A 26,555-nucleotide genomic window follows, 5' to 3' on the forward strand; every position below is an offset into this window, starting at 1 on the left:
ATGTCGGACAAAGTATCGTTAAATATGACTTGTTAAATTCTATTACTAAGATAAGCAGCAACCCATTTTAGAAATATTTGTTGAAAACCAAGAACATTAAGTTTTTTCAAAAGAATTGAATGGTTTACTTTATCAAAAGCTTCAATAAAATATGTGTATATAGCATCAGTATTCTTATTCTCCCTAAAGCCCGTTGATACTTGTGATACAAATGCAAGCAAATTAGTTATTGTAGATTGCACTCAGAGAGCTGCATTGGGTATGTTCGAACCTGTTCGATCACCCTCATTAAAAATCGAGCACGAGCGAGCACCACACTCGGCAGCAATGGGTTCGATCGAGTGGCACACCCGGCAGCTGCTTTCTGAGTGTTCGAGTCTGTTTGATCATACTCTCTTCAAAACGATCACAAGCGAGTGTCCACACTCGACACCCGCAGCTAACCCGAAATGTGTTCAACTATTGCCACGGATACTCGGACAGAACACGGGTGTAGAAGAAATGTATCACATTTTTCTGAGCAAAAATATGAGAAATTATTAATGTTGTATACACTTTAACAGTCAATATTATTGAAATACAGCATTTAAACTATATGTATGCATGTATCAAAGGAATGACGCATTTTAAAATTAAAAATATATTTGCATAACCATAACATAAGACCAGACAAGCTGTAACTGCCATTCGCAATTTTGCAACCAATAAAATCTTCTTTTTTCGGCCATTATTTTCAATAAATATCATGTAAAACGTATCATATAACATTCTTAACACTCACAAAGCAAATTAATCAACTGTACTGACGATTACACATAAACAAAAAATGCTTTGCACACTCGAGCCTAAACTCGGACACTCGAATATATTGATCCGCAAAACACCCGAACCCAAACAAACACGTATGAACGACACTCGAGTGTTGTGATCAACACGTTCGTCTGCGCACAGTCGCTAACAAGCAATCCTGCTGCTCGTTCAAAGAAAGCAATACAAGCCGGTTTCGGGTAAGTGTTCGAGTGTGCACGGAAATTGTGTATCCGTTGCAGATCTCTGATTGCACTTTACGAAAACCGTGCTGCGAACAAGAAATTAGTGGAGAGATCCGGAAGGTTATGTCGTCTGCTTCATGATCTATCGAATATTCACCACGTGACGTTAACCAAAAAGGTTCCAAGCCGCTCTTTAATTACTATGAAATATTAATGTGTTTATTTAGGCGATTATTTAAATCAGAAAACTTACAGCTTTCACGAGACATCCGAAAATGTGATAAATATATGTATCCGGAGGATAAAATCGAATTGTTTTAAAGAAGTTTTGCGATTTTACTATTGCCCTCTTCTTTAAAATTTCGGTCATAGGTCACTTTTTTTACGCAAAAAACTTTGTTTCCTTGATTTTTTGTATTTAAGAAGCAAACTACACTCACTGTCCAAGTTATCCACTGTTAAATTCATTAAACAATTCATTTTTAAGACTTCTTAAATTTCACTTCTTCATTGCACCTGCACGCCGCGCAAAATATTTGTTTAAGTATCAGCTGATTATCTGCAAAAAAAACATCAGTGTTGCAATATTGCCGCAGTTATTTGCTTGCTCGAACATCCCCGGACTCTTAAACCAAAGTGGTCAAATGAAAGTATAAATTTTGAAAAAAATCAAAACGTTTGGTATTGTTTAAATTAGTTAAGCATCCGCCTACTTTACCCGAAAAAACTGGCGCACCCTAATACGACCACGCAATTCACCACAGCTGATGACACCACAACAGAACACAAACACATCTCACTACAGCTGTACATCAACCCACTCATCAAAAGGGATAGAAAAAAAGGGAAAGCGGACACAATTCGTTCCTCACATTCCGACCATCAACATTCGATTCTCCACTGCGCCGCGGAAACTTACTTTCGTCTCACACACTTCGGAACACACACATTCGATCCCACGCAGCGCCTCGTAAATACCTCCTTCGTCAACTCAGCGGTCCGGGGTGCAACTTTTATCCACCCCGCTCCGTACATCTATATACCTTCGTCGTGCATTGATTGGTATAAGTTAATATAAATTTTATATGTATTAATATTTTTTGTAAGAGTTTAATTAACATTGTGCTAAATGATTGTACATTTGAAAGTGAGTGTTTTTATTGAAGAAACGTTGAGGTCTCTTGTGCTTCTGATTGCGGATTTGGCAGCAACCTGTTCAGGTATAAAAGTGCCTTCTTTATTCTGAATTACTGAACGAAGACGTTTTGGCATGCTTCGAACAAAATTTTTAAATATTTTCATTGGAATAATATCCAGTTGACGCTTCGCCTCTAAGAAAAATTATTCCAAGTTTGTACGGCTGCTTTTTGGTATTTTGGAATCAAAAATTAACCACAAATGCTTAATTGGATTTAAATCAGGTGACTGAGATGGACAGGCCAGTTTTTCTTTAAGCCTTCTTCAAAAAAGCGAGTAGTCAAGCGAGATGTGCGTTGGGGGTCGTTATGTTATTGGAAGATAAACGACCCCAAGTTCACTTTTTCCGCATTTATTTTCAAATTTTCACCAAGAATGTCAACATATGAAGCAACCATCATTCATCCATCGATTTTAAATACACTACCTACATCAAATTTTGAGAAACAGCCCCAAACCACAAGAGAACATCCTCCATGCTTCACTGATGATTGTATGCACTGTGGTTTTAAGCGATCAGAATGTTTATACCACACCCCCTTACGTGTTTTTTAACTCCTTAGCTCGAATTTGAATTCATCGGATGAAATTAATTTATTTAAAAATGTGGTTGGCACATTTGGATACTCTTTTGCAAACTCTAGTCCTTTTTTCCTACTAAAAATGGAAAACATAGGTAATTTTTTAGCGACATAGTTTTTAAAACCAGATGTTTGTAGTTTTCTTTTTATTGTACTAATGGAAACATCCAAACAAAACTTTCAATCAGCTCCCGCGATAAAATTTCAGGGTTTTCAGAAGTTTTTCTTCTTACAAGTCGCTCAGCGTGTATAGAAATTTTGGACTTTGGACCTCCACCTTGGAGTATTCACAAATCTTTCTTCTTGCCTCTCTTCAATTTCTTTATATTTTTTACTAAAATCAGAACAAACAAATTTTCATCATAACAGAAATTCCCTTAATAAATACAAATGTATTAAATCTGTAGTAAAATTCAGTTTTACCTTGAAAGAAATGGCCCATAACTAAAATTATACTTTCATTTGACGCGTACTCAATGGCTTACCAGCGTCTAAATAATAAGTGCAAATATTACTCCAACTGTTTATTTACATAACGGTGCATCTCCATAAAATGTTTTATAAATTTATTCTTAAGCGAAAATGTAGGAAGTAAATGAATGATCTGAGGTTGCCAGTATATATTAAATGTATACTTTCATTTGATACCTAGTGTTTATATACAGTGTCGGACAAAACATATTGGACTGATGGCTATGAATGCTAAAAACATGTAGTATACCACAAAAATTACAATTTTGGATATCAAAAAAGTACTTAATTATAAAGGCATATTGCTTATTCAGTGAAACAATGAAAAACCATATAATTTTTTTTTAAGTTTACATTTTATACGAAAGAAATTACAAGTACCCAATATTCACTGCGACAAAACATATTGGACTAGTCGGGTTTTTTCGTGATAACGCTCGAAAATCCCGTTATTTTCTGATGATTTTGCATTCTCTCCGCAATTTGAACAACGACATAAAAAATCAGCATAATTTTAGTTTAACCAATTTTCTTTATATAAAAAGGTGGGATGTGATTAAAATTCTACTTATTTCGAAGAAATTAATAACAAAAAGTGGCCATGGCTAGAAACAAACATTGATTATATTAAAACAATTAAATAGTAAAGACTACATGAATGAATTATCACAAAAAGACATTCGTAACAAATTATATATCAACAAATCCACAGTGACCTTTATTATAAAGAAAGTTAGAGACAGTGGATCTGTGAAAACTAGCCACCGTGGAAGACGACCCAAAACTAGAACACGACATGTTGATACAAAAAAACTTAAGAGAACTAAAATAGTTTCTGTGGCAACCCTAGTGAGTGATGACAACTGGCAGCACCACCGATGCGAATGGAAAACGAGCGAGGAGTGAGTAGAGTAATAACGAGGGTCATCGAGTGCGCAGTTAATATAGTAGAGTCATCGAGTGCGCAGTGAATACATACGCTATTATATATTATATTACACAATACTGATACATTGAATATATGAAAATACTGAAACTATACTGTGTATTCTTTGGTAGTCAATACAGTGGCGACGAGGATGGGATAACAAAAAGGAAAAAATAAACGAATCGGAAAGGGTGGAGAGAAATTTTTTTTTGCAAATAACTGCGCAATTCAGCGAGTCAAAAAAGCAACAGGTAGTGTGTGAGAGCGACTGAATTTTGCCTGCGCAAGTGCGAGTGCGCGAAGAAAACTTAAAGAAGAGAAAACTCGGCATTCAGTCACATAAGCATTAACCCTTGTGTTGCCACCCGGGTACCCGGGTACCCACCGGAGTGTATTTTGTTGAATAATATTTTTTCTAAAAAAGATAGGCAAAAATCCTCTTGGATCCCCATGGTTTAACCGATTATCTAGCGAATTGTGCATTATACATAGTTTAAATTTTTTTCTAACTTCAGAAATGTTACATTTGAAAATAAAAACACGTCTCAGCCACCCGGGTACCCGGGTACCCCGACAGAAGTTCGGCGCAGTTCGTATAATACATTATGATTATAATTTTATTTTATATCTAAAAGGAGTAAATAAGTATCTATAAGATAACTACAACAAATTATGTTCATTTTTAATTATTTATTGATAAAAAATGGTGTATATAATAATAATAATAATTTTATTTTGCGACATGAAGTTACAAAAAAATTAATGAATTTTTTGCTTTCTGCACAGTGAAATATAAGTAATAATTTAAACAAGGAAATTTGAATAACTAAATTTTAAGAATTAATTAAAAATTTAAGAAAAATAAAAAATTACTCATTGCAATGTAAACATTTAGAAATGTTCATCGAAAGCTGATCGCATACGGGCTTATCGCACTCAACGCAGGATTTCAGGGTCTTTCGGTGTTTGCGAATAGGCTGCTCGTTATAAATGTAACAAAATCCATCAACAGCTCCCCTCCCAGTGGCGCCTCGACATTTGTCATTTCTGGGTACCACCTCTACTATTGGCCCTTCAAAGAAACTTTCGACTGGGATTTTGTTAGAGTGGTTTCGCATTATTTGCTGATTCGGGACACGCTCTTCGATCATCGGCATTGCTCATTCTTCTCACAATTGTCGAAGGAAAAGTCTTCGTCTGTTTGTTTTCTTGCAAAGCATGCTGTTATTCTCATAGTAGATGACATAAGAAGGTGCGCCTGCAATGTCGAGGATGTTGAAAAAGAAAGCCAGCGGCCATCTACACGTTCGCTGTCGGGTGGAGTACCTCGTACACATTTGATCCATGGTGTCAACGCCAGCTTTTGTTTGATTATAAAACAAAATCATTTCTGGTTTTTTGTGAGCTGCATCAGAAATTTCATAATCATAGTGCATCGTACTAATAAGTATTACAGCTTTGTTTTTCTTTTTATTTTATGTTTATTTTATTCATATTTTTCGCATTAAATTTTCGATAAAATTAAAAACCCATCGTGGTAAATAAATCGTGTATTTATTTTATTTACATTACTTCAAAAACTGTGCTTTCGGTAACTCCTCCATATGCACACACGCTAACGAACTATCCACACTGACTGGAGTGACTCCAGTGAGTCAACGACGGAAACTTAACTATACCGCTTATATTCGTTTCATGGAATTCTGGAACGTTCCTGAGGTCCAAAGCAATTAAGAGAGCGACCTGTTTCCCCATCACTCGAATTCCACGCAACTGGCCTTCGCAAAAACAAGAAATTTACGTTAGAGCAGCGCGCGTTTTATTCTTGATTTAGGACTATGAAGGTGTCTGTACATAATTTATATAGTACATTCAAGTAGAAATACCTTTCTCAGATGTCAATAAAGAGATCCTGATAGAATGCACTCAATTATTTTTACGTATAACACACTTATACGCACGAATTTGCGTACGGGTACCCGGGTACCCTGGGCGGCAGACAGTGTGATTTTTTTTGGGTAGCAACACAAGGGTTAAATTGCAAGTTGAAGAAATTTGAGAAAAGAGAAAATTCGGCATTGAATTGCATAGGCATTAAATTGCCAGTTGAAGAGAATCTAAATAATAAAGAGAAAATTCGGCGTTAAATTGCATAGGCATTAAATTGCAAGGTGAAGAAATTTGAGAAGAGAGAAAATTTGGCATTAAATTGCATATACATACAAACATAAAGGCATAATTATACTAAGAAAATGATGAATCCCAGTGTGGCACCATTTCTATGCGACGTGATGGACAAGTCGATAATCCGGACAGAGTGGGAAAAATGGCTTCGATCGTTTACGCTGTACTTAGAAGCAGAAGACATTACCACTGCGTCTAAGAAAAGAAGTAAACTGCTACACCTTGGCGGCGCTCAATTACAAGAAGTCGCGTATAATATCCCAGACGCGCTGGTAGAAGGAAAAGAAGGTGTAGATCCATATGAGGTGCTCGTGGGTAAATTGACACAACATTTCTCTCCAAAGAGGAACTCGACGTTCGAACGACATCTATTTAGGTCCCTGAAACCAATGGAAGGGGAAACCCTAAATAAATTCATTTTAAAACTAAGAGGTCAAGCTGCTAAATGTCAATTCGGTAAGACCGAGAAAGAAGTTATAGAAACGAATATAAAAAATAAACTCATCGATGTGTGGGCACCAATAGATTTGAAAAAACGACTCCTGGAAAAAGAACATGATTTAAGGCAGGTGGTTGAAATGTGTCAGATACACGAATCAATAAAAAGCCAAACGACAACAATGGTTTCTGACGTAGTGCCACTAAACGTAAACAAAATCGCTAACAAAACTAAGTTTGATACTGCTGAATGCGATAGATGCGGGCGTAAAGGGCATACGAGTAATGACTTTAACTGCCCGGCTAAGAATGCTAAATGCAGTAAATGTATGCTACAGGGTCATTTTGCAGTGAGATGTAAAACAAAAAGGGTCAAACGTGGGCACGGAAGTGGTAGTTATGAAAACCTGAAACTGCGGCGCATGGCAGCATCTAGAGTGCGCTGCATAAATGATGAGGGTGAGATGAGATCTGAAGAAATGCGGGAGTTCGACTGTTTTAAAATTGATGATGATATGAGCGATGAGAGGATTAGATGCTCTGTTGGTGGCCGAACGATTGACATGGTAATAGATTCTGGGTCCCGATTTAATTTAATAAGTGAAGGAGATTGGTCGGAGTTACGAAACGGACAGGCCGTAGTGTGGAACATCCGGTCCCACTCTCCAAATCAATTCAAAGCGTATGCCGCGGATAAGCTTTTGAAAGTGTTGCAGGTATTTGACGCGCCAATCGCTTCAGCTCATACAGAACTGATTGCTACCTTTTATGTTATTGAAAAGGGAAGTCAATCACTCTTAGGGCGGGACTCAGCAGTAAAACTTAATGTTTTGAGAGTAGGGTTAAATGTCCATCGAATTGAAAATAAAGAGCCATTTCCAAAAATTAAAAACATTAAAGTTAGTTTAGCAATAGATTGTAGTATCCGGCCAGTCCAGCAACCAATAAGACGCATTCCGATTGCATTAGAGACGAAAGTGGCGGAAAAGATTGATGAAGCATTACACCAAGACATAATCGAGCGAGTTCCAGGGCCAAGCTCGTGGATATCGCCGGTGGTCATAGTATTTAAACCTAATGGGGACGTGAGGCTATGCATTGATATGAGGCGCGCAAATGAGGCCATACTACGTGAAAACTACCCTTTACCCACCTTCGACTCCTTCATGACAAAACTAAGACATGCAAAATTTTTCTCGAGGCTGGATTTAAAAAACGCATACCATCAAATCGTCTCGATGAGGCCAGCCGAGAAATAACGACGTTTATCACACACAAAGGGCTATTCCGGTACAAAAGGTTAATGTTCGGGGTAAATTCGGCACCTGAGATTTTCCAACGCATAGTGGAAGAGTTGTTATCACCTTGCAAGAACGTTCTCAATTATATCGACGATGTCATCATATTCGGAAGCTCGGAACAAGAACATGACGAAGCAGTAAGGGACGTTATGCGAATATTTAATGCGAATGGTGTCGTACTAAACACAGGTAAATGCGCCTAGAAAGTGAAGGAGCTAAAGTTTCTGGGGCACATGTTATCGGAACAGGGGTTCACTGCCGATCCAGAGAAAGTAAAATTAATCGGGGAATTTCGAGCTCCAAAAACCAAAGACGAGGTAAGAAGTTTCCTAGGCCTAGTTACGTACATAGGGAAATTTATACCAAAATTAGCTGATATTACTGAGCCTTTGAGGAGTCTCCTAAAATCAAGTAGCACTTTCATCTGGAGTCACAATCAAGAACAGGCATTTAAAAAGCTAAAAACTTATCTAGCGAAAATACCCAACTTAGCATTCTTCCATCCAAAGAACAGAACGCGCGTAATAGCTGATGCCAGCCCAATAGCCTTAGGAGCAGTCTTAATTCAATTCAATTCTCTCAGACGTTGAAAAAAGATATTCGCAAACAGAGCAAGAAAGCTTGGCTTTAGTGTGGGCAGTAGAGAAATTTTATTATTATTTAGCAGGATTACAATTCGAATTGGTCACAGACCACAAACCCCTTGAAGCTATTTTTAAACCGACATCCAAGCCACCTGCCACAATTGAACGTTGGCTTCTACGACTACAAGCTTTCAAATTTAAAGTTATTTATCGTGCTGGAAGGGAAAACATTGCGGACCCGTTTTCAAGTAGTGACATATTCGACAGCAACTGTGAAGATAATGTTTTCCAAATCGTGTGTAGTTCCGTGCCAGCAACTCTTACAGTAACCGTCATAGATAAAAAAAGTACAGGGGATGATCATATATCTGATGCAATCACTCACATAAGTAACAACTCGTGGAGCTCGGGAACATCCAATATATATTATCCGTTCCGACTAGAACTTTCGGTGCTAGGCAATATACTCCTGCGTGGGAGACGCATTGTGATTCCCGAATCTCTACGGCAAAGAGTACTGGAACTTGCACACGAAGGGCACCCAGGGGAGTCGGCGATGAAAAGACGACTAAGAGCAAAGGTTTGGTGGCCCCTGATTGACAGAGAGGTCGAACGTTTTGTAAAAAAATTGCCGAGACTGCTTGCTGGTATCACTACCAAACAATCCAACCCCAATGCAAAGACACAGATTCCCCGACGGACCATGGCAATTTGTGCCAACGGATTTATTAGGTCCTCTTCCCAATGGCGAATATGTACTCGTATTGAACGACTATTTCTCGCGCTTTCAAGAGGTTGTGTTCTTAAGGAAAATAAGTTCCGAAGCTGTTATAAAATCAATGAAAGACATCTTCTCTAGACTAGGGTTACCTAAATCCTTGCGTACTGACAATGGGAGGCAATATGTGAGCAATGAGTTTAAAGAATTCTGTAGAGAAAATAACATCGAGCTAGTCACAACACCGCCGTACTGGCCTCAAGCTAACGGAGAGGTCGAGAATATAAATCTATCACTAGTAAAGCGTTTGAAAATTGCCCACTCTAACAAGGTGAACTATAAGTCAGAGATACAGAAATACTTAATGATGTACATTGTGACACCTCACAGCACAACCGGGGCTACACCAACGGAATTAATGTTCAATCGGAACATTCGTGACAAGATCCCAGACATACGTGATCTAACACAAGAAATCGGTGATTCGTCGGCAAGAGACTTGGACTGCATAAATAAACATAAGGGGAAAGAGAAGGCTGATGCAGCCAGAAGGGCGAAAAGCTCGGACATAGGAGTTGGGGATATTGTGCTTTTGAAAAACGTTATATTCCCGCACAAGTTAACACCAAATTTCAATGCAACCGAATACGTTGTGGTTAAAAGGCAAGGCGATGAGGTACAGCTTTAAGCGATGGTAAGGTGCTGCGGAGGAACATCAGCCATGTTAAGAAAATTCCCTCCGCTAACCAACAACCAGCCAGTGAGTCAGAGAAAGCACCAGGAACATTGTTACATCCACTAATTGAACAACATTCAACACTATCCAGAAATTCAGGCGCGGAGGAGACAGGAACGTCACAAGGGTCACTACGTCCTGAGTCAGCGGCTAAGGTCACATCACCACCTACAAACGTGTTCACCGGCGACCAACCATCAGCTCAGCAAGAAGGGATTAAGTTGAAGCTAAAAAAAATAGGAGGGATGTGGCAACCCTAGTGAGTGATGACAACTGGCAGCACCACCGATGCGAATGGAAAACGAGCGAGGAGCGAGTAGAGTAATAACGAGGGTCATCGAGTGCGCAGTGAATACATACGCTATTATATATTATATTACACAATACTGATACATTGAATATATGAAAATACTGAAACTATACTGTGTATTATTTGGTAGTCAATACAGTTTCCTTATATGTTGGCAGCGAGCGGGGTTAAAGCTTTCAATTTGAAAGTTCAAGCCATACTGTACAAAGAAGAGCGTGTGCAGGTGGGCTAATAAGTTATGGGACAACTAAAAATCCTTTTATATCAAGAAAAAATCGACAAAGAAGATTACAATTTACTCGGGAACACATCAACTGACCAGTGAAACAAAGGAAAACAATACTTTTCTCTGATGAATCAAAATTTAATTTGAAAAATTCAGACGGAATGAGAAGAGTTCGCCAACCAAAAATAAGAGGTCAGATCCCCAATAATGCCAAGGCTCGGATAATAATCTTGGAGGTGGCATTATGGAATGCGGATGTTTTTCCGGGCTTGGCGTTTAACCTCTTCATCGAATCCATTGCAATATGGATCGACTGATATTCAAGAATATTTTTGAGAACGTGATGCTTCCCCATGCCAAGTGGTATATGCCACTTTCATGGTCGTTTCAACATGACACGACCCAAAGCCCACGTCGAAACCAGTGGCAAATCGGTTCGTAGTTCAAAATATTAATGACCTAAAGTGGCAAGCTCAATCGCCGGATCCTTCAATCCTTTTGAAAATCTTTGGTATATAACAAATAGAAAGATAGACAGAGAAGGAGTGAATGGAGATAAAAACAAATTGTTCGAAGCTGAAAAACAAGCCTGGTTAAGCATTCCACAAGTAGTTATTAACAACATTATAGCTTCTATGCCAAATAGATGCAGTGAAGTAATAAAAAATTATGGTTAAGCTATAAAATATTAAATAACAAATCCATAATTAAACAAATGAAATAACGTTGGACACAAGGGAAAAGTAATTCATGTATTTTTCTTTATGATCCCAGCTACAGACAGTGGTGCTTCAATACCATATGACGAGCAAGCGAAGACGTGCTTACACCATTGATAACTCAATGAGTATTTTTCGCCACAACGGAATTCCGCTTTTGAAAGGCACTTGTTTCGTTCTATAATACCGCTGGAAGGAGAATGTTTTACGAAGTTTTTGATGAGATTACGCCGTCAGATGGCAAAATGTTCATTTGGCGATACCAAAGAACAGATTGAAATGATAGTCATCGATGTCTGAGCACCGTTAGATTTAAATAAAAAGTTACTTGAAAAGACCTAACTTTAGTGAGGTCATAAATGCATATAGTATTGATGAACAAGTCAACAAACACAGTCTATGACTCTCCAAGCTAATCCAAGCATCATCAACAAAATTGTACAGCAAAGCATAGACAGCGAGTGTGGAAGATTTGATAAAAAGGGACATCGTGAAAATAGTATGGAGTGTCCCGCCAGAAATATGAAATGCAGGAAATGCGATAGAATTGGACATTTTTATCGGAAATGTCGCACATGATTACGGAAATCCAACTTCAAAGTAGATGAAGAGGATAGGAAACGCTGCCGGCGAAGAGATATGGTGGTACTGTCCATAATTGCCCAAATTATAAATGTTTGAAGGGAACTGCGCTATTCAGAGCAGAGAATGAGTGGCCACAAGACTTATTTTTATAGAAATAGAATAGAGATGAATTAGGACACAGTGGACGATATGTCCGGTAGTGATCATAGTCCAATAATACTCAGTTATAGGGCAAATTATGCGAGTTATATCCACAACCCTGGGTACTAAACGGCAAACACAAACTGGCCTCTTTTTTCTAAGAGATTAGAAATAGACGTAGACCGATACCCGAATACTGATAACATTAATAAAGAGGCGGCTAACAATGTAATTATTCCGCAATCTAAACCATACAAGAAGAGACGTAATACCTGTTGGTGGACAAAAGAGCTGCAAGAACTTAGAAACGAGAAAATTAAATACTGGCATGCTCTAAAAAACAACTTAACTTTACAGAATCTGCCCAATTATAAAAAGATAAAGATAAATAAATGAATGATTGCACCGCGACCTAGGGTCTATTGTGCACTCTCCTCACTCATAGCGTCTCACAACTAGCCCCAGCAAATGGATGAATTCCAATATACTGCTAGGGGCTAGTGAGGCGATGTGATCCCTATCTAGAAACATGGATCCAAGGGCCTTAGTCCTGCGCCTACAGATTGCTGTGCAATCCATTAGCAGGGGTTCTAGAGTTTCGGGTTCCAAGTCGCAGAACCGGCAATTTGCACAAGAAGCTGGGCCGAAAGTGCTTCTTGAGTTTGCAATGGCTGGTGTAGAAGGCGACCAGTTCCTGACTTTATCTCTTGGGAGATTGATTATAAATTTAAACCTTTTGAGGTTATAACCATTCCTTAGTAACTTTGCGTGCCGCAAGCCTGGAAGGTGTTGCCAATGTCTCTCCCTACCCACTGCTTCATCCTTACGGAACTGTTCCTTTATGGTGTGGGGACCTACCGCTATGAAAGGTTCCGGTCCTACCATGCTGGTGGATGCTGCAGAGCGGGCAAGCTCATCGGCCAGTTTATTTCCGGCGATGCCTCTGTGGCCTGGCACCCAAATAAGGTGCACTTGGTTGCATTCTGCCAGATTATTCAGCCGGTCTATACACTCCTGCACCTATAGCGATTTTAACTCGTATGACGAGATCGCCTTGAGTGCCGCTTGGCTATCGCTTAGTATAGCTATATGCGCGATAGCCGCGTTGGAGGTTTAACACTACGCACCGACTTATAGCAAATACCTACGCTTGGAATATGCTCGGAAACTTACCCATAGGTATGGAGAGTTTTGTGCGTGGTCCTGCGACCCCTGCGCCAATTCCCTCCGAAGTTTTCGAGCCGTCGGTGTACCACCTGATCGAGCTATCCCTGAGTAGCAACTCGAGAGTGGAGTCGCTCCATTCGGCCTTGCTGCCGATAGTAATCTTAAACTTCTTAGTGAAGTTCACCTTTTTGCTAATGCTGTCCCTTGGAAGAAGAGCCAGTGGTATGACGCCGCTTAGCTCTTCCATGCGTTGGGACGAGATTATTTTACCTTTGGCAGTCCCCTCTGCTGTCATTTGAAGCAGAGTGTGCTTGGCGACTTGACCAATTACAAGGTGTAGCGGGATGAGCTCCAGCAGGGCCTCAAGTGCAGCTGTCGGACAGATGCACATAGCTCCTGTCATACAGACGCATGCCAGCCTTTGCAGTTTCGATAGTTTGAGTGCTATCGTCGTTTGCACTGCTTTCGGTGCCCAAACCACCGATCCGTGATAATTGGTCGCACTATCAGTGTACAGCCATCTGATAATCCTTGGTTTACACCCCTAGGATCTACCAGCCAGTTGCACACCATCAGTGCCTTTATAGCTTTGATCAATGTGCTGCTTCCATTTTAGCGTGGAATCCAGCGTGAGACCTAGCTATTTGACCATGGTTGTCATCTCTATCTCTCTGCCTCCGAGTGTTAAGTTTCTCAGGCCAGGCAGAGACCTGCGCCTCGTAAATGGGACGATGGTCGTCTTCAAAGGGTTGATGTTTAGTCCAACACTGTTGCAACAACCCTTTGCTAGGCCTAGTCCCCTTTGTACGATATCGCAGAGAGTACTCACAAATTTTCCTCTGGCTATGATAACAATGTCGTCCGCATAACCTTGTCGGCGGATTTGATTGTTTGTTAGCAGCACAAGTAGTTCGTCCACGACTAGGCTCCACAACAGGGGTGATAGCACTCCTCCCTGTGGGCAGCCCTTTGTAGTTCCGAGACGGATTGTGGTGCCTCCTGCTTTGGTTTCAGCTATTCTGGTGCGCAGTTCTGCCTCTATCCACCTGCGCACTGTAGGTGCCACATTTCTTTTCTCCAGTGCCCGTGGGACGCGTTACCAAAGGCACCTTCGATGTCTAGGAAGGCGCATAACGTCACCTCTTCCGTATCCAGCGAGCTCTGTATCTCCGAGGTTAACTTGTTCAGGGCAGTGTTCGTCGATCTGCCTGCTCTGTACGCATGCTGATTTGCATGCAGGGGTGCAGTTCCGAGAGCCTTCGATCTTATTATCCTGGTCAAGATCTTTTCCATACTTTTTAGTAGGAATGAGGTTAGATTGATTGGTCTAAAGGATTTAGCCAGCGAATAGTCTTTCCTTCCCACTTTCGGTATAAAGATCACCTTTGCTGTCCTCCAGGGTTCAGGGATATACGCCAGCGCCCTATCTCTCATCAGCTGTACAAGTTGTGGCAGTAGGATCTGCTAAAGCGCCGGAGAGATGCCGTCTGCGCCCGGAGACTTGAATTTGGCGAACGAAGCCCAATTATAAGAAATGTAATGCTCTTTTTAGCAAAAAAGTAAAAGAGACAAAAACTAGTTCTTTTGAACAATTTACGACTCATATCAGCCCAAACACTCCAATACAAAAGGATTGGCGAACAGTAAGAGCTTTTACGGACAATCCCACCTCTTGTTACATTAACACATTTAAATCTTCTACTGGAATTACAACAGATGTGCTTCAAATTGCACAAAACCATACAAACCTAACGCACGGATATCTACTTTGAAAAGAATCACCACCACTTTTCATGAACTGTAAGCATACCCTGACCATGCAACACCTAATAAACTGCTACAGCGACACATCGCAAAATTTGGATTTGCATACCGTTATAGCAACGAACTACGAAGATATAAGCAAACATCTATCTCCTATACTATTAAAATTAATTTAGAATTGAAATGTTCATATATATAAGTAAATTAATATGTATCTTTACAAAATAGGACCAATGCCTAAGCAACCAAGGGAAAACTTTAGTATACCATCCCACGATTTAAGGGGTAAAAAGTGAAATGGTTGAATAGGGCTGATGCTCCAAATTAAGAAAATATATATTTGTTGCCGCCGCAAACTTATAGTTTTCTAGATATTTGCATTTAAAGTTGAAAATTTTGCAAATTTTATCTTGCAATTTCTCGATTTCTAGTAATTATTTATTTCATATTATGCACTTTTTATGCACTTATACTACACTACATTGTTTCTACATATTTATTTTTCAGTAATTACTTAGTCATTTGATAAAAATAAGCGTTTTATATTTTACACAAATTTCATTCCATGCACAATAACAAAAGTATTCCGTGTTGACAGATAATAAGTGTTGCCATAACAACACATTTATCAAACGAATAAAAATGAATAAAAAATAAGATTATACCCCAAATACATAAATCATTGCCCGTTTTCTTGATACGTCATGATTTTTGATCGGCCAGGCCGCCAACGCCAAAAAACAGTTTTACTTACCAAAGGCCCCTAGGCCGCGCTTCAAAAAAAAAAAAAAATACCCCGGGCGTGATCAGTTCTTTTGCGTTGAGATCCTTTCTACATTATAATGCAACCCTTTTGTTATTTTGTGAACAAAATAATTGAACAAAAGTTAAATATTGAATAAAAGTTATTTCTGCACTATATAATATAAAATAAATGGTTAGAATCATATTAGTGAAGTGTTAGTGGACATAAAAGTTAAAAATTTAAGTGTAATATTTATTTTATAATACATCGGAGCAACACGCGTTTAAATAATTGAATTTTTGAACTTTAAATGCAAATATCTCGAAAACCATAATTAAGCTATATGTATATATATTCTTGATCTAGAGGACCTCCTCCATCCGTACATGCCCATTTTATCCCCGAAATCGGGGATGCTATTCTAAATCGCAGTCATGCAAACTCCATATTGTTCTTCCTTGCGCTTCAGAAAGTGAGAAAATTAAAACTTTTTGTACAGCCAAATTTTAGAACTTTCATGCTTGTTTTCGATTAAGTTAATAATATAAGTTATTAATATTTCTAAGTTTAAGAAAATTAAATACCTGCATTCAAAACAATGACAACCTCATATACTTATGTACATGTTACGTATAGCTTTAATTTTCTTACCGTAAAAAAAATTACTTTTTCCAGAACCGTTCCTTCCAACAACCACATTATGTCTCTTGTCAAAGGGCTCGACCACTGTTTGGTCTTTGTAACTTTTAAATCCTTGTATTATAATCTGTAATAACGAAATTGAAAAACTTTTTCTTTTCATATAATAACATCTTACCTGCTTAATATGCATTTTAATATTATTGTTTACACTTCAACAGTTGTAGATATTTGCCTGTGTGAAACACATCGATATAAAATTACCACCAGATTGCAATTGAAAAATTTGATCTAAATAACGGGAACTTCGACAGGCAATAAGTGCTGTTTCGATAATTTTATTGCTGTAATATTCCTAAAATGACTGCATATTGCTTATGGTGCGATATAGTCCCTAAATAAATATCCTGATAACCACACACGCCTTACATACGATCGGTATGTGCGCAAGGGAAATTTACCAGAGAACATAAATTACAGGGAAGGTCGAAGGAGGAATTTCGTCAAACAATGCTGTTTCGTTAACGGGGCATCTCGACAGGCAAAAATTTATGGCATACTAACTGTTAAATCTGCTGCTATTCGGCCCTGTCGTAGAATCCGACTTGGAATTGGTTTTTGCCGGGAATTAAAACCGATATCGGTTTCATTTGGTGTCGCGAAATGCTATCGGAATAAGCTTTTTTCGAACATGAGCAAAACCGATATTCGAATCAGCTGTTCCATTGATGTGTTAAATTAAATTTACGCTTATTTGTAAAAAATTGAGCATTTTTATAATATTTGAACTGTTTTGTGAAAATTCAAAGAAAATAACTTAAATATATTATGGCAGCTGCAATTGGCATATTGGGTTGGGTTTAGTATCGCGCCGGTTAATTTTCGCTCACTGTACCTAAACGAGAGAACCAAATTGAAAATTTTAAACAGGCCTGTATGCTTAAATTATCGAACTTTATTTTAAAACATATTTTATAAAAATCGGTTCACAAATTTTTCCAAAAAATTCACTTTAAAAAATGCTAATTTTTGCAAATTTCTCAATATATGCTAGTGTATTTTCACCTGTTGTGCATTGTACCAAACCAATTATGCATACATTTTCACGCACATATATTACTTATGAATTATAAAAACCACTAGTAATGTTTTTAATTACTTTTTATTGTTAATTTCTTTGTAAATCTTTAAATAAAATACACCTTTTTCTGCATTGAGTTCAATAATGCGAAAAACCAAAATGACTGCCTAATGTGAACTGTCAAATTGCCGAGAAAGCACGAACAAAAGGAAATAAATTAAACCCAGTTAGCAATAAATGTATGAAGTGAACGCGAAAAGGTGTTCAATGCTAAAATACTGTGGACGGCATAGCCGGTGTTGGACCGGCCAGGGTTATTTTTTTAAAGCGCGCCCGAAGGCCGCCCACCCAAAAAGGAGTTCTATGCGAAAAAAAATCTGATACACCCCGGTGTATATACAATGCACTGAAACATTTTGGTTTTCTTTATTTTGATTTCTTGTCCATATAAAAATGTTGGCTGGGTTGCATTGCTTTCAGTTTGTATGGAAAAATGAGCAAAAACACTGATTTGGGTTTATTAAAAAGTTCGATCCTTCCTCTTTCCAATAAGGTGGCGTGAGGGGGGATAGCCCCCCCTGTTTTTCTCCATAAACGATACTAAACCGGCGCGATACTAAACATTTCCCGCCATATTACTTATGATGGAGGAGGAGCAGCAACACAGTTTAAAGCGGCGAATATTACGAGATAAGAGCAACCCTCTCGAGATGCCGGAGTCAACGTATACAAAACTTTACTTCAATGGCTATGTGTTTATAACTCACTTATTTGTAGATTTATTGCTCAATATCGCTTAAACAAAGAAGCTTTTGTTGTGGTATTGGACAAAATTCAGCCACGCTTACGTTCATCGACGATTCCCGCAGTGCTTCAACTTGCTGCAACGCTTCGTTTTTTTGGCGAAGGCCCATATCAGCGATTAGTGGGAAATGATGCAAACATAAGTATGGCAAGAAGCACTATATCTGAAGTGCTAACACGAGTGATAAAAACATTAGAACATTCTATATGTCATCAATGTGTAAGCGATGGCAACTCTGTTGCCCATCAAGTGTCAAATAAAATAAAGCAAGTGGCAGCAACCAAAGACACAGTCAACGAGCAACCGTCAGCGAGTGAGCAACATAAACGAAATATTTGAGAACATCCAGTAAAGTTGAATAAGTGTAACATTTTTCTTATATTCACAATAAAGTTTTGTATTATTATATATAAGTGTTTGACTGCGCACACGAGTACGGTGTTTCTCTACAAATTGATACAACTTGCAATGGGAGCCAGTGAAAAACAACACTCCAAAGACTATTTTTATAACAAATATAGAATTCCTGGCATCATTGGCTGCATCGATGGAACACATATTAAAGTTATAAAGCCTTCCACTGATGAACACCTCTAATTTCATAGAAAAGGATTCTTCAGTACGAACCCTATGATTGTAAGAAATAGAACAAGTTTATGCACCAAGTTACTATTAAATGTATATGTGTTTACTTTCAAAGGTTTGCGACAGTAATATGACGATTCGTGCAGTAGATGCAAGGTATCCTGGACCCAGTCATGATGCGTTTGTTTGGAGCATAAGCACCGTTCGACAGCACTTTCTTAGGGAGTACGAAATTGGCGATCGAACTTCCAGGTTACTAGGAGACAGTGGATATGGTATTGAACCGTTCTTATTAACTCCATACAGAGATCCTGAGTACGGCTCACTGCAAAATACTTTTAACAGGGCTCATTCTTCGGCAGGCAATGTGAGTGAAAGAACGATAGGCCTTTTAAAAAGTCGCTTTCGATGCTTACAAGGTACATTGCAATATAACCCACAAAAGGTGGTTAAAATTGTCAATGTTTGTTACGCACTGCACAACATCTGTCGGTGCTATAACATTGAATGCCCCAATATAGAAACTATCACCGTTTCCACAGAGGTTTACGAGGAAAATTCTGAGGGCCAACGGATCCGAAACGAAATAGCAAACGCTCTTTAAATCTATTGTTCTTTTGTTAAGGCACACAACATGAAATTGTTTATTTAAATACGTAAATCCTTAAATTAATTAAATTATAGAATTCATTGTACATATGTAAATAGTTTTATTTTAACGTATTTTAAATCAGTCATACTCTTCCAAGGGATCATACTCCTCCTCCTCATGTTTGCGTAATACTTCAAGCATTTTGCTGGATTTTTTGAATTCCTGTGTTAGGTTATTAACCGCGCTGACTAAAGCCTTGTCTGTCTCCCTCCTAATTTTTTGAAATTCGAGGATAGCATCCATTTTGTTAGATATGTCCTGCTTCCATCCTTTGTCGTACTCAAGAAACTTTTTAGCCGCTCATTTGTTGTTTCTTTTGGCGTAGGTTTTTGAGCGATAGAGGTGTCAAGACGGGGACGTATCGCAGAAGTTGAAGGGATATCGTCATCGCTTGATATTAAATATTCTTCCTCGAGACCAAATGATAGTCCCGAAACCCCTCCAACACTCTGAGCCATTCCACAAATGCGTACAATGGTTTCCTCCGTTTGGTTCAATGTATACTTAGAAAATGGTCCTCCACCAGTGGCTCGGGCCACTTCTTTTTCACTTCGCTTTTCCAGTCCGTCCATATCTAAAAATAGGAGAAAAAAATTAGAAAATGGAATAGGATCCCCACTAGCATGAGTATGAAAGCATTGTTGATTACCTTCTTCCAACCGTTCACATCCTTTATTGGCGGGCCTGCGCTGTTAAGCGACTCTGCTAATTGTTGCCAAAGGGAGTCCACAAGCGCCTTTTCTCGTTTGGTAAACCCTCTGGCGATGTCGGGATACTTCTCCATAAACTGCAACAGTACATCATTTTGTCCTCTATTTTTATGTTTTCCCCTGGAAATGTTGAAATAGTATCAATGGTATGTTAATATTCAAATGTGAATTACATTTTACACTTTGGACAAAATATATGTATATACTTACATTTTATAAGAAATAGTAGCTACATCGTGTAAATATGGCACATAAAATAAAAACGTTGGCGATCGTCTGATCGTTTTGTTTCCGATAAGAAAACCTACAAACCCGGAATTCGCGACACCTTAAACCTATAAAAATGCGTTTCGAACATGAAAATCGATAAGATCGGATTGTGCGACACCCTTCGAAAAAAACTGTCGGATTGAAATGCGATACCGAGAAAATCGGATTCTACGACAGGGCCGATTGCCAGAGAACATAAATTATAAAGAAAGCCAACTACGGACGGGCGTGTGAATTGTCAAAAGCTAACAAAGTGTGATATGTATATATATCATGCGCATATGTACATAAGTACACCTTCACTATTTCGAATTTCAATCTATAACTTTGGGGAAATATTGTTTATTGTATTGCGCGCGCTTCACTATATGTATATATGTGTGTATGAATTGTCCATACAAAAACTAAAAACATTGTTCTACAAAACTCTCCTCAAATAGCATACGCAGCATTACAAGTAAATTCACAATATCAACATTTTCATTCATGAACGCAAACGCACTTTCAATAGGCAAACTCTCTTCATTCATTAAAGCAAACACCATTACATCTCCCTGAGCATGCTTTTGCCTACAAGCATATTGTAAAACTAAAATATGGCGTATACATATACAAGTACAAACATCGAAATCTGGCTATTCTTTTTTATTGGCGTAGACACCGCTTACGCGGTTATAACATGCCAGTCGTTCCTCCATTTCGTAATGCGGCGCCAATTGGAGATTTCAAGCATAGTTAGGTCCTTTTCCACCTGGTCTTTCCAACGGGTCGCTGAACTATGTCAGTGTAGTCGTATATCTCATACAGCTCATAGTTCCATTCGATATTCGTCGTGGCCAATGCGCAAAGAACCATAAATATATATTTCGCAGAGCTTTTCTCTCGAAAACTCGTAACGTGAGTGCTATATAGAGTTTGGTTTTTGTACGTCGATAAGAGACTTTATTTCTTAATTGCTTACTCAGTCCGAAGTAGCACCTGTTTGCCGGAGTTATTCTGCGTTGGATTTCGATGTTGATATTATTATTGATGTGAATACTAGTAAGTAATTTTATTATTACTATGTAATATACGGGCAATCCACGTTGTTGTTGTTGGCGGAAGCTTCGCACAGTTCCAGTGCAGCAACGTGTTTTTGGCAGTCTTGCTGACTGGACATCTGGACAGGATTGCCGTTACACCCACGATGCGAATCGATACAGCTCCACATCGGTCGACTCAGGACCGTTACGGGGACATACGGGGCTTGGAGGCGTGAGCGAAATTTACGTAATGCTTATGAATCAGGCAGCAAGTAGGGCTTTCAGTGTTAGATGGGCGGTTAAGGGAGGGTGGGGATTGTGTGATCACAATTTGATTCAAATTCAAGTATGGTTACTCCTCAATTCCCTCCCTCGCCTTATGAGAGTAAATTACGGCGATGCACGTTGGGGTATTTGACCACCAAAACGGAGATTAATTGAAAAATTAAAATTGAGATTTCCGATTAATGTTTTATACTCGATTGTTGAAGACAAAATTCTCCATCATTAGGCAAAGGAATCGATAACATATGTTGCTTAATTCAATTTTTGTGTTGTCTCAAATTTCGTAATTTTTTTTTCGATTTTTTCGCGTTTTTGCAAAAAGTGAATTTTTTGTATTTTCAAGTGCAAGTTTTTGTATTTTTGCCATTCAAAAGCCAAATATTATTATGGATCCTTCAACTTCAGGTAATTTCGAACAAAAAAAGCAGTTGCAAGTCGACATTTACCCTGTATAACTATTTTTTATAACTTATGGAAAAAGGTCTAAATTTTAGCCATTATTGAGAAGTATGTAGAGTTTTAAAATAGTATCGGACAACTTCGTGTTCTGAAATTTATTTATTTTTAAAGCTTAGGAATTATACTAATATAATAAACAAAAACATCTTGCGCGTTGTTGCGCCAATTCGATTTTTAAAAAATTTTGTAAAAAAAAAACGCATGTCGTCCAAAGTGAGAGAAGAACCGTTGCTGTAGTTTTTGTTTTGTTTTCGCTTTCGTTATCATAGGTGCGAAAACTAGTTTTCTGGGAAACAGCTGTTAAAAATAAAGCTAAATTTTGTAAAAAAAACGCATGTCGTCATAACGTCCATTGTTCCATTGAGATTAGTATATAATGATAAAATCATTTGGCAAAACCCTAGGCCGTCATCTACCCGATTCTGGAGACCATTAAAAATTGATTTCACCAAAGAGAGAGCGAGTATATTGGTAAGAGAAAAAGAACGAGTTGACAAGGAAACAAACGGTCTGGTAAACTCTGTTGTGCCAGAAGGAGAAAGGTTCGTAAAAGTAAGCCATAAACTAATCTTAGTAATGATCGACGGAAAAGTTTGCAATGCAATCACAGAAACTACATCATCCCAAAGGTGTTATATTTGTAATTCCACTTCTAAAGAGTTTAACTCTATTGAAAAAATGATAGCGAATCCTGTTAAGACAGAAACTTTGGAATTTGGTTTGTCTATATTACATGGATGGATTCGATTTTTTGAGTGTATCATACACTTGTCTTACAAATTACCTATAAAAAAGTGGAAATCTGCATCGGATAATGATAAACAAAATATAGATTCTACTAATCCCCCATTTAAAATGAATTTAGAGCCAAACCGGATTGATTATCGACCAACCGAAGCCTGGCTTCGGAAATTCTAACGATGGTAATACAGCCAGAAGATTCTTTGAAAACGCTGAAGTTTCTGCCGATATTACTAAAATCGATTTAGAACTGATCAACAAAATGCACGTGATACCAATAACTGTTTCTTCGGGTCATGAAATACATTCTGAGAAATTCAGACATTTTTGTCACAACACTGCCAGACATTATGTTAAAATGTATCCATGGTATAAAATGCCTACCACTTTGCACAAATATTTTATTCATGGCCCTGAAATTGTATTGCATGCACTTCTACCAATCGGACAACTTTCAGAGGAAGCCCAAGAAGCTAGAAACAAGGACTTTAAATGCTATAGGGAGCACTTTTCACGTAAATGTAGCCGTGAGAAATCAAATGAAGACATTTTAAACAGGTTTCTACTGAGCTCCGATCCGATCATTAGCAGCAAAATTAAATTACCAAAAAAAAAATTTCAAGCCCTACCAAAACCGGTAATAGAATTGCTTATTCCGCCAACTATTTCAGTAAGTGCTGTTCGATCTGATGATAGTGATGATGAAACTTTAGATGCACATATTGAGGAAATAGAGGCTTGCAACTCTGACGACAGTCATTAAACTAAATGAAATGCTAGTTTTTTTATGTATTTGTGCTTATTCAATAATAAAAAGTTATAATATTTAAAAATTAAGACTTCCCTGAATTAATCTCCGTTTTGGCGGTCCTATACCCCACTGTGCGATGGCGTACCATTGCTATTGACTGGAACCAATATGGACTTTCGATTAGAGAAGCGGTATCTAGTATACCACTTAGAGAGTTTGAAGAGTTGGGGGTGGACGAGTAAATTGCTCTTCTGTATCTGGTAGTTTGGGGGAGAAATGATAGGGTACTTAGTAGGTGAGATAGTTATATGACAAAAAAGATTAAATGCTAGACGCGTGAGTTAACCTTGAATAGGAGGACTGTTAGGCGATTGAGGCGAAATTTTCAACGCGCCCGACGGTCTAATACTCCTCTCTTCGCGTCGGTGACACTCTGCAATCGTCGTGGAGAGAGTGTGCATGTGTTCTGTTAGGTGTGCTCTTTCCAAGGTCGGAGGTTCAGGTACCTCAAGCACAAGAGGTGCCTGTCCCTCCATTAGATGATGGGGAGTTGGGGTACGCCTTTGACCTGGTTAGGTCTAAACGGTCCCCAGGTTTTGATGGTTTGAACGGAGAGATGTGTAAAAGCTTATGGAAGTTCATTCCGGAATACCTGGAGGCCATTTATAATAAGTGCGTCTGGGAGGGATACTTTCCACGCTAGTGGAAAAGTGCCAGGGTTGTTCCTCTCCTGAAGTCCCCTGATAAGGTCAGGAGCGACCCTCGGTCTTATCGGGGCATCAGTCTCCTTCCAGTACTTGGAAAAGTGCTGGAAAGGGTCATGGTGGAACGGCTTCAGGAACTAACGCGGGGTATGTGGTTGGATAGGCAGTTTGGGTTCAGGAAAAGACGCAGTATAGATAATGCATGGTTTTATGTTCAGAATGTCGTGAGGGATAATGTCAACAAATCTGTCCTTGGCATAGGACTTCTCGCGCGGGAGGACATCTCTTAGAGATCGTGAAAACTTGGGGTGTAGGTGTAGGGGTTGACATATTGAGTGAGAAAATGGTGGCAATGCTGCTTAAGGGCAGATTGTCAGCGATTCGACCACCAATTGTCCGTGTATTGACTTGCGTCACATATGTGATGCTGACCATGAGTTACATTTGGCGAATGTAGACAAAATACGACGCATTTTGAGGATTGATTGGGGTCTCGGACGTCGTGCTGTCCGCACCATATATAGTAGCTTGTTTGTGGCCTGTATGTATACTCCTTTCCATTCAGGGGTGTATGATGGTTGCTTGTTTGCCTGTATGTCGCACTGTGTCAACGGATGCTATGCAGATTTTGTTAGGTGCACCTACTCTTGACCTGATTGTCATACAGCGTGTTGTTGCATTCAGGTTAAGAAGTGGCTTGAGTGCGTCATTGCTGCGGAATGACTGGATTTCCGACGATGATGTGGAGAGGGAGGGATATCTAGGGAGCAAGACGCTTCTAAATGATAGGGTTAAGTGTAGGTGGCAAGAACTTTGAGATAATAGTCCTAACGGCCGAAAGACTTGCGAGTACATTCAGGACACTGGGCTCATTGAGAATAATCCAGACTTCAGATTTTGTCTGAGTCTGCGTTTTCTGCTTACGGAGCATGAGCCTCTGAATACATTTTTGCAAGAGAGGATCCTGTCTGATAGGTTGGGTTGTTTTTGTGGAGCGGGCGTAGAAGATTGGTCGCATTTATTAGCAGAATGCCCAATGTACTCGGACATAAATGATCTGGGTGGTATGGGGATTAGCTGGACCGATGAACGATTAGATGTTAGTAGTGTGATCTCCCTTAGTCGGAATACTGAACAGTTAGGGACGATTGCGGCTGAGTTGTTTAAGCGGCGAAGGCGGTTACCCGGGAATTAGGGTTAGATTTTGTATGAGTGGTGGTGTGTATGGGGTCCAACCCCTGTCTATCAGTCCAGAGCCGTATGGAAGCTCAACTGGTAGTCGCTTCGGCTACCAGGTGTCACCGAAGACTTAATTCTGGTACCACGGGGACCAAGAGCCCTTGGAGTTTACTCCAACCTGCTCATGGGGACTGGCTCTTCGGGGAGTTTCGTGGTGGTTGTGGATAAAACCCAAATGCGGGAAGAACTGACTTTGTCAGGTGTATGTGGGGTTGCATTGCAACCGGGTGCCCGACCCAATGCATGGTCTCGAATCCGACAAATGTGGTTAGTGTGTCCATTCCACACTGCCAATTGGTACTGAAAATGTTTAGCATTCTCAGGCCGCTGATCAACGCATTGATTTGATCCCGGTGCTTTTGAGCGCCGTGAGGTAAGGCTGTCGTCAGCAGATACCCACGTCAAACACACCCGACGATGTCAATAGTCGATAGACGCGAGAGACAAGTTGGAAGTGTAAAGATTCTTTGTTTGATGACAGGAGATATTTCGTCTTGCCTCGTTTACCAGACCCATTTGCTAGGCTTCTTTATCCACTCTAGATAAAACAGAATTAACGACGCGGTTGTTTCTGCCAATGTACACACCTATAGAAGATTATACCTTCTCTATTAAGCTCGGCAGCTCGAATTATTTTCTTCAGGAGTAGATTGAATAAGTCGTTGGTACCGAGCGGCTGGGTGAGGCCCTTGCCGATCCTGCTCAACATCATTTTACACAGCCGTATTGGTTTTGCGAAGATACCAAAATCAGACCTGACGTTATAAAGGCAGCTCCTTCTCAAGCTGTCAAAAGATGTTTTGAGATCGAAGAACTGATGGAGGT

General features: G+C 39.2%; 2 protein-coding genes and 2 long non-coding RNA genes across 7 annotated transcripts in view; 2 read left to right on the forward strand and 2 right to left on the reverse strand.

Moving 5' to 3' along the window:
- Positions 1-16,870, reverse strand: part of LOC105226807 (structural maintenance of chromosomes protein 3) — an 89,785-nt gene extending 72,915 nt beyond the window's left edge. Inside the window, exons 1-2 of one of the 2 annotated variants that reach the window (XM_049454608.1) lie at positions 16,605-16,870; positions 16,439-16,553 (exon numbers count right to left, since the gene is read on the reverse strand). In XM_049454608.1, the coding sequence (XP_049310565.1) occupies positions 16,439-16,553; positions 16,605-16,619 (130 nt within the window). In that variant the 5' untranslated portion in view covers positions 16,620-16,870. Of the gene's footprint in view, positions 1-15,556; positions 16,194-16,438; positions 16,554-16,604 lie in introns of those variants that run through there. The other variant, XM_049454609.1, reaches the window with a different exon arrangement.
- LOC125778137 (uncharacterized) overlaps positions 1-26,555 on the forward strand; it is a 598,414-nt gene that overhangs the window by 108,676 nt on the left and 463,183 nt on the right. The window lies entirely within an intron of this gene.
- On the forward strand, positions 15,852-19,596 carry LOC125778160 (uncharacterized). 3 transcript variants are annotated; one of them, XR_007422525.1, is made up of 3 exons: positions 15,852-15,979; positions 18,285-18,948; positions 19,013-19,596. It is a non-coding gene; the product is annotated as an uncharacterized LOC125778160 (long non-coding RNA). The 3 variants fall into 3 exon arrangements; XR_007422524.1 differs by lacking the exon at positions 15,852-15,979 and adding an exon at positions 16,918-18,231; XR_007422523.1 differs by lacking the exon at positions 15,852-15,979 and having other exon boundaries at positions 16,918-18,948.
- On the reverse strand, positions 19,728-22,020 carry LOC125778168 (uncharacterized). The gene is made up of 3 exons (XR_007422535.1): positions 20,470-22,020; positions 20,199-20,379; positions 19,728-20,123 (listed from the first exon to the last, which is right to left on the reverse strand). It is a non-coding gene; the product is annotated as an uncharacterized LOC125778168 (long non-coding RNA).

Source organism: Bactrocera dorsalis, chromosome 4 (assembly GCF_023373825.1).
Source record: "Bactrocera dorsalis isolate Fly_Bdor chromosome 4, ASM2337382v1, whole genome shotgun sequence".
In the NCBI taxonomy this organism is placed as follows: domain Eukaryota; kingdom Metazoa; phylum Arthropoda; class Insecta; order Diptera; family Tephritidae; genus Bactrocera; species Bactrocera dorsalis.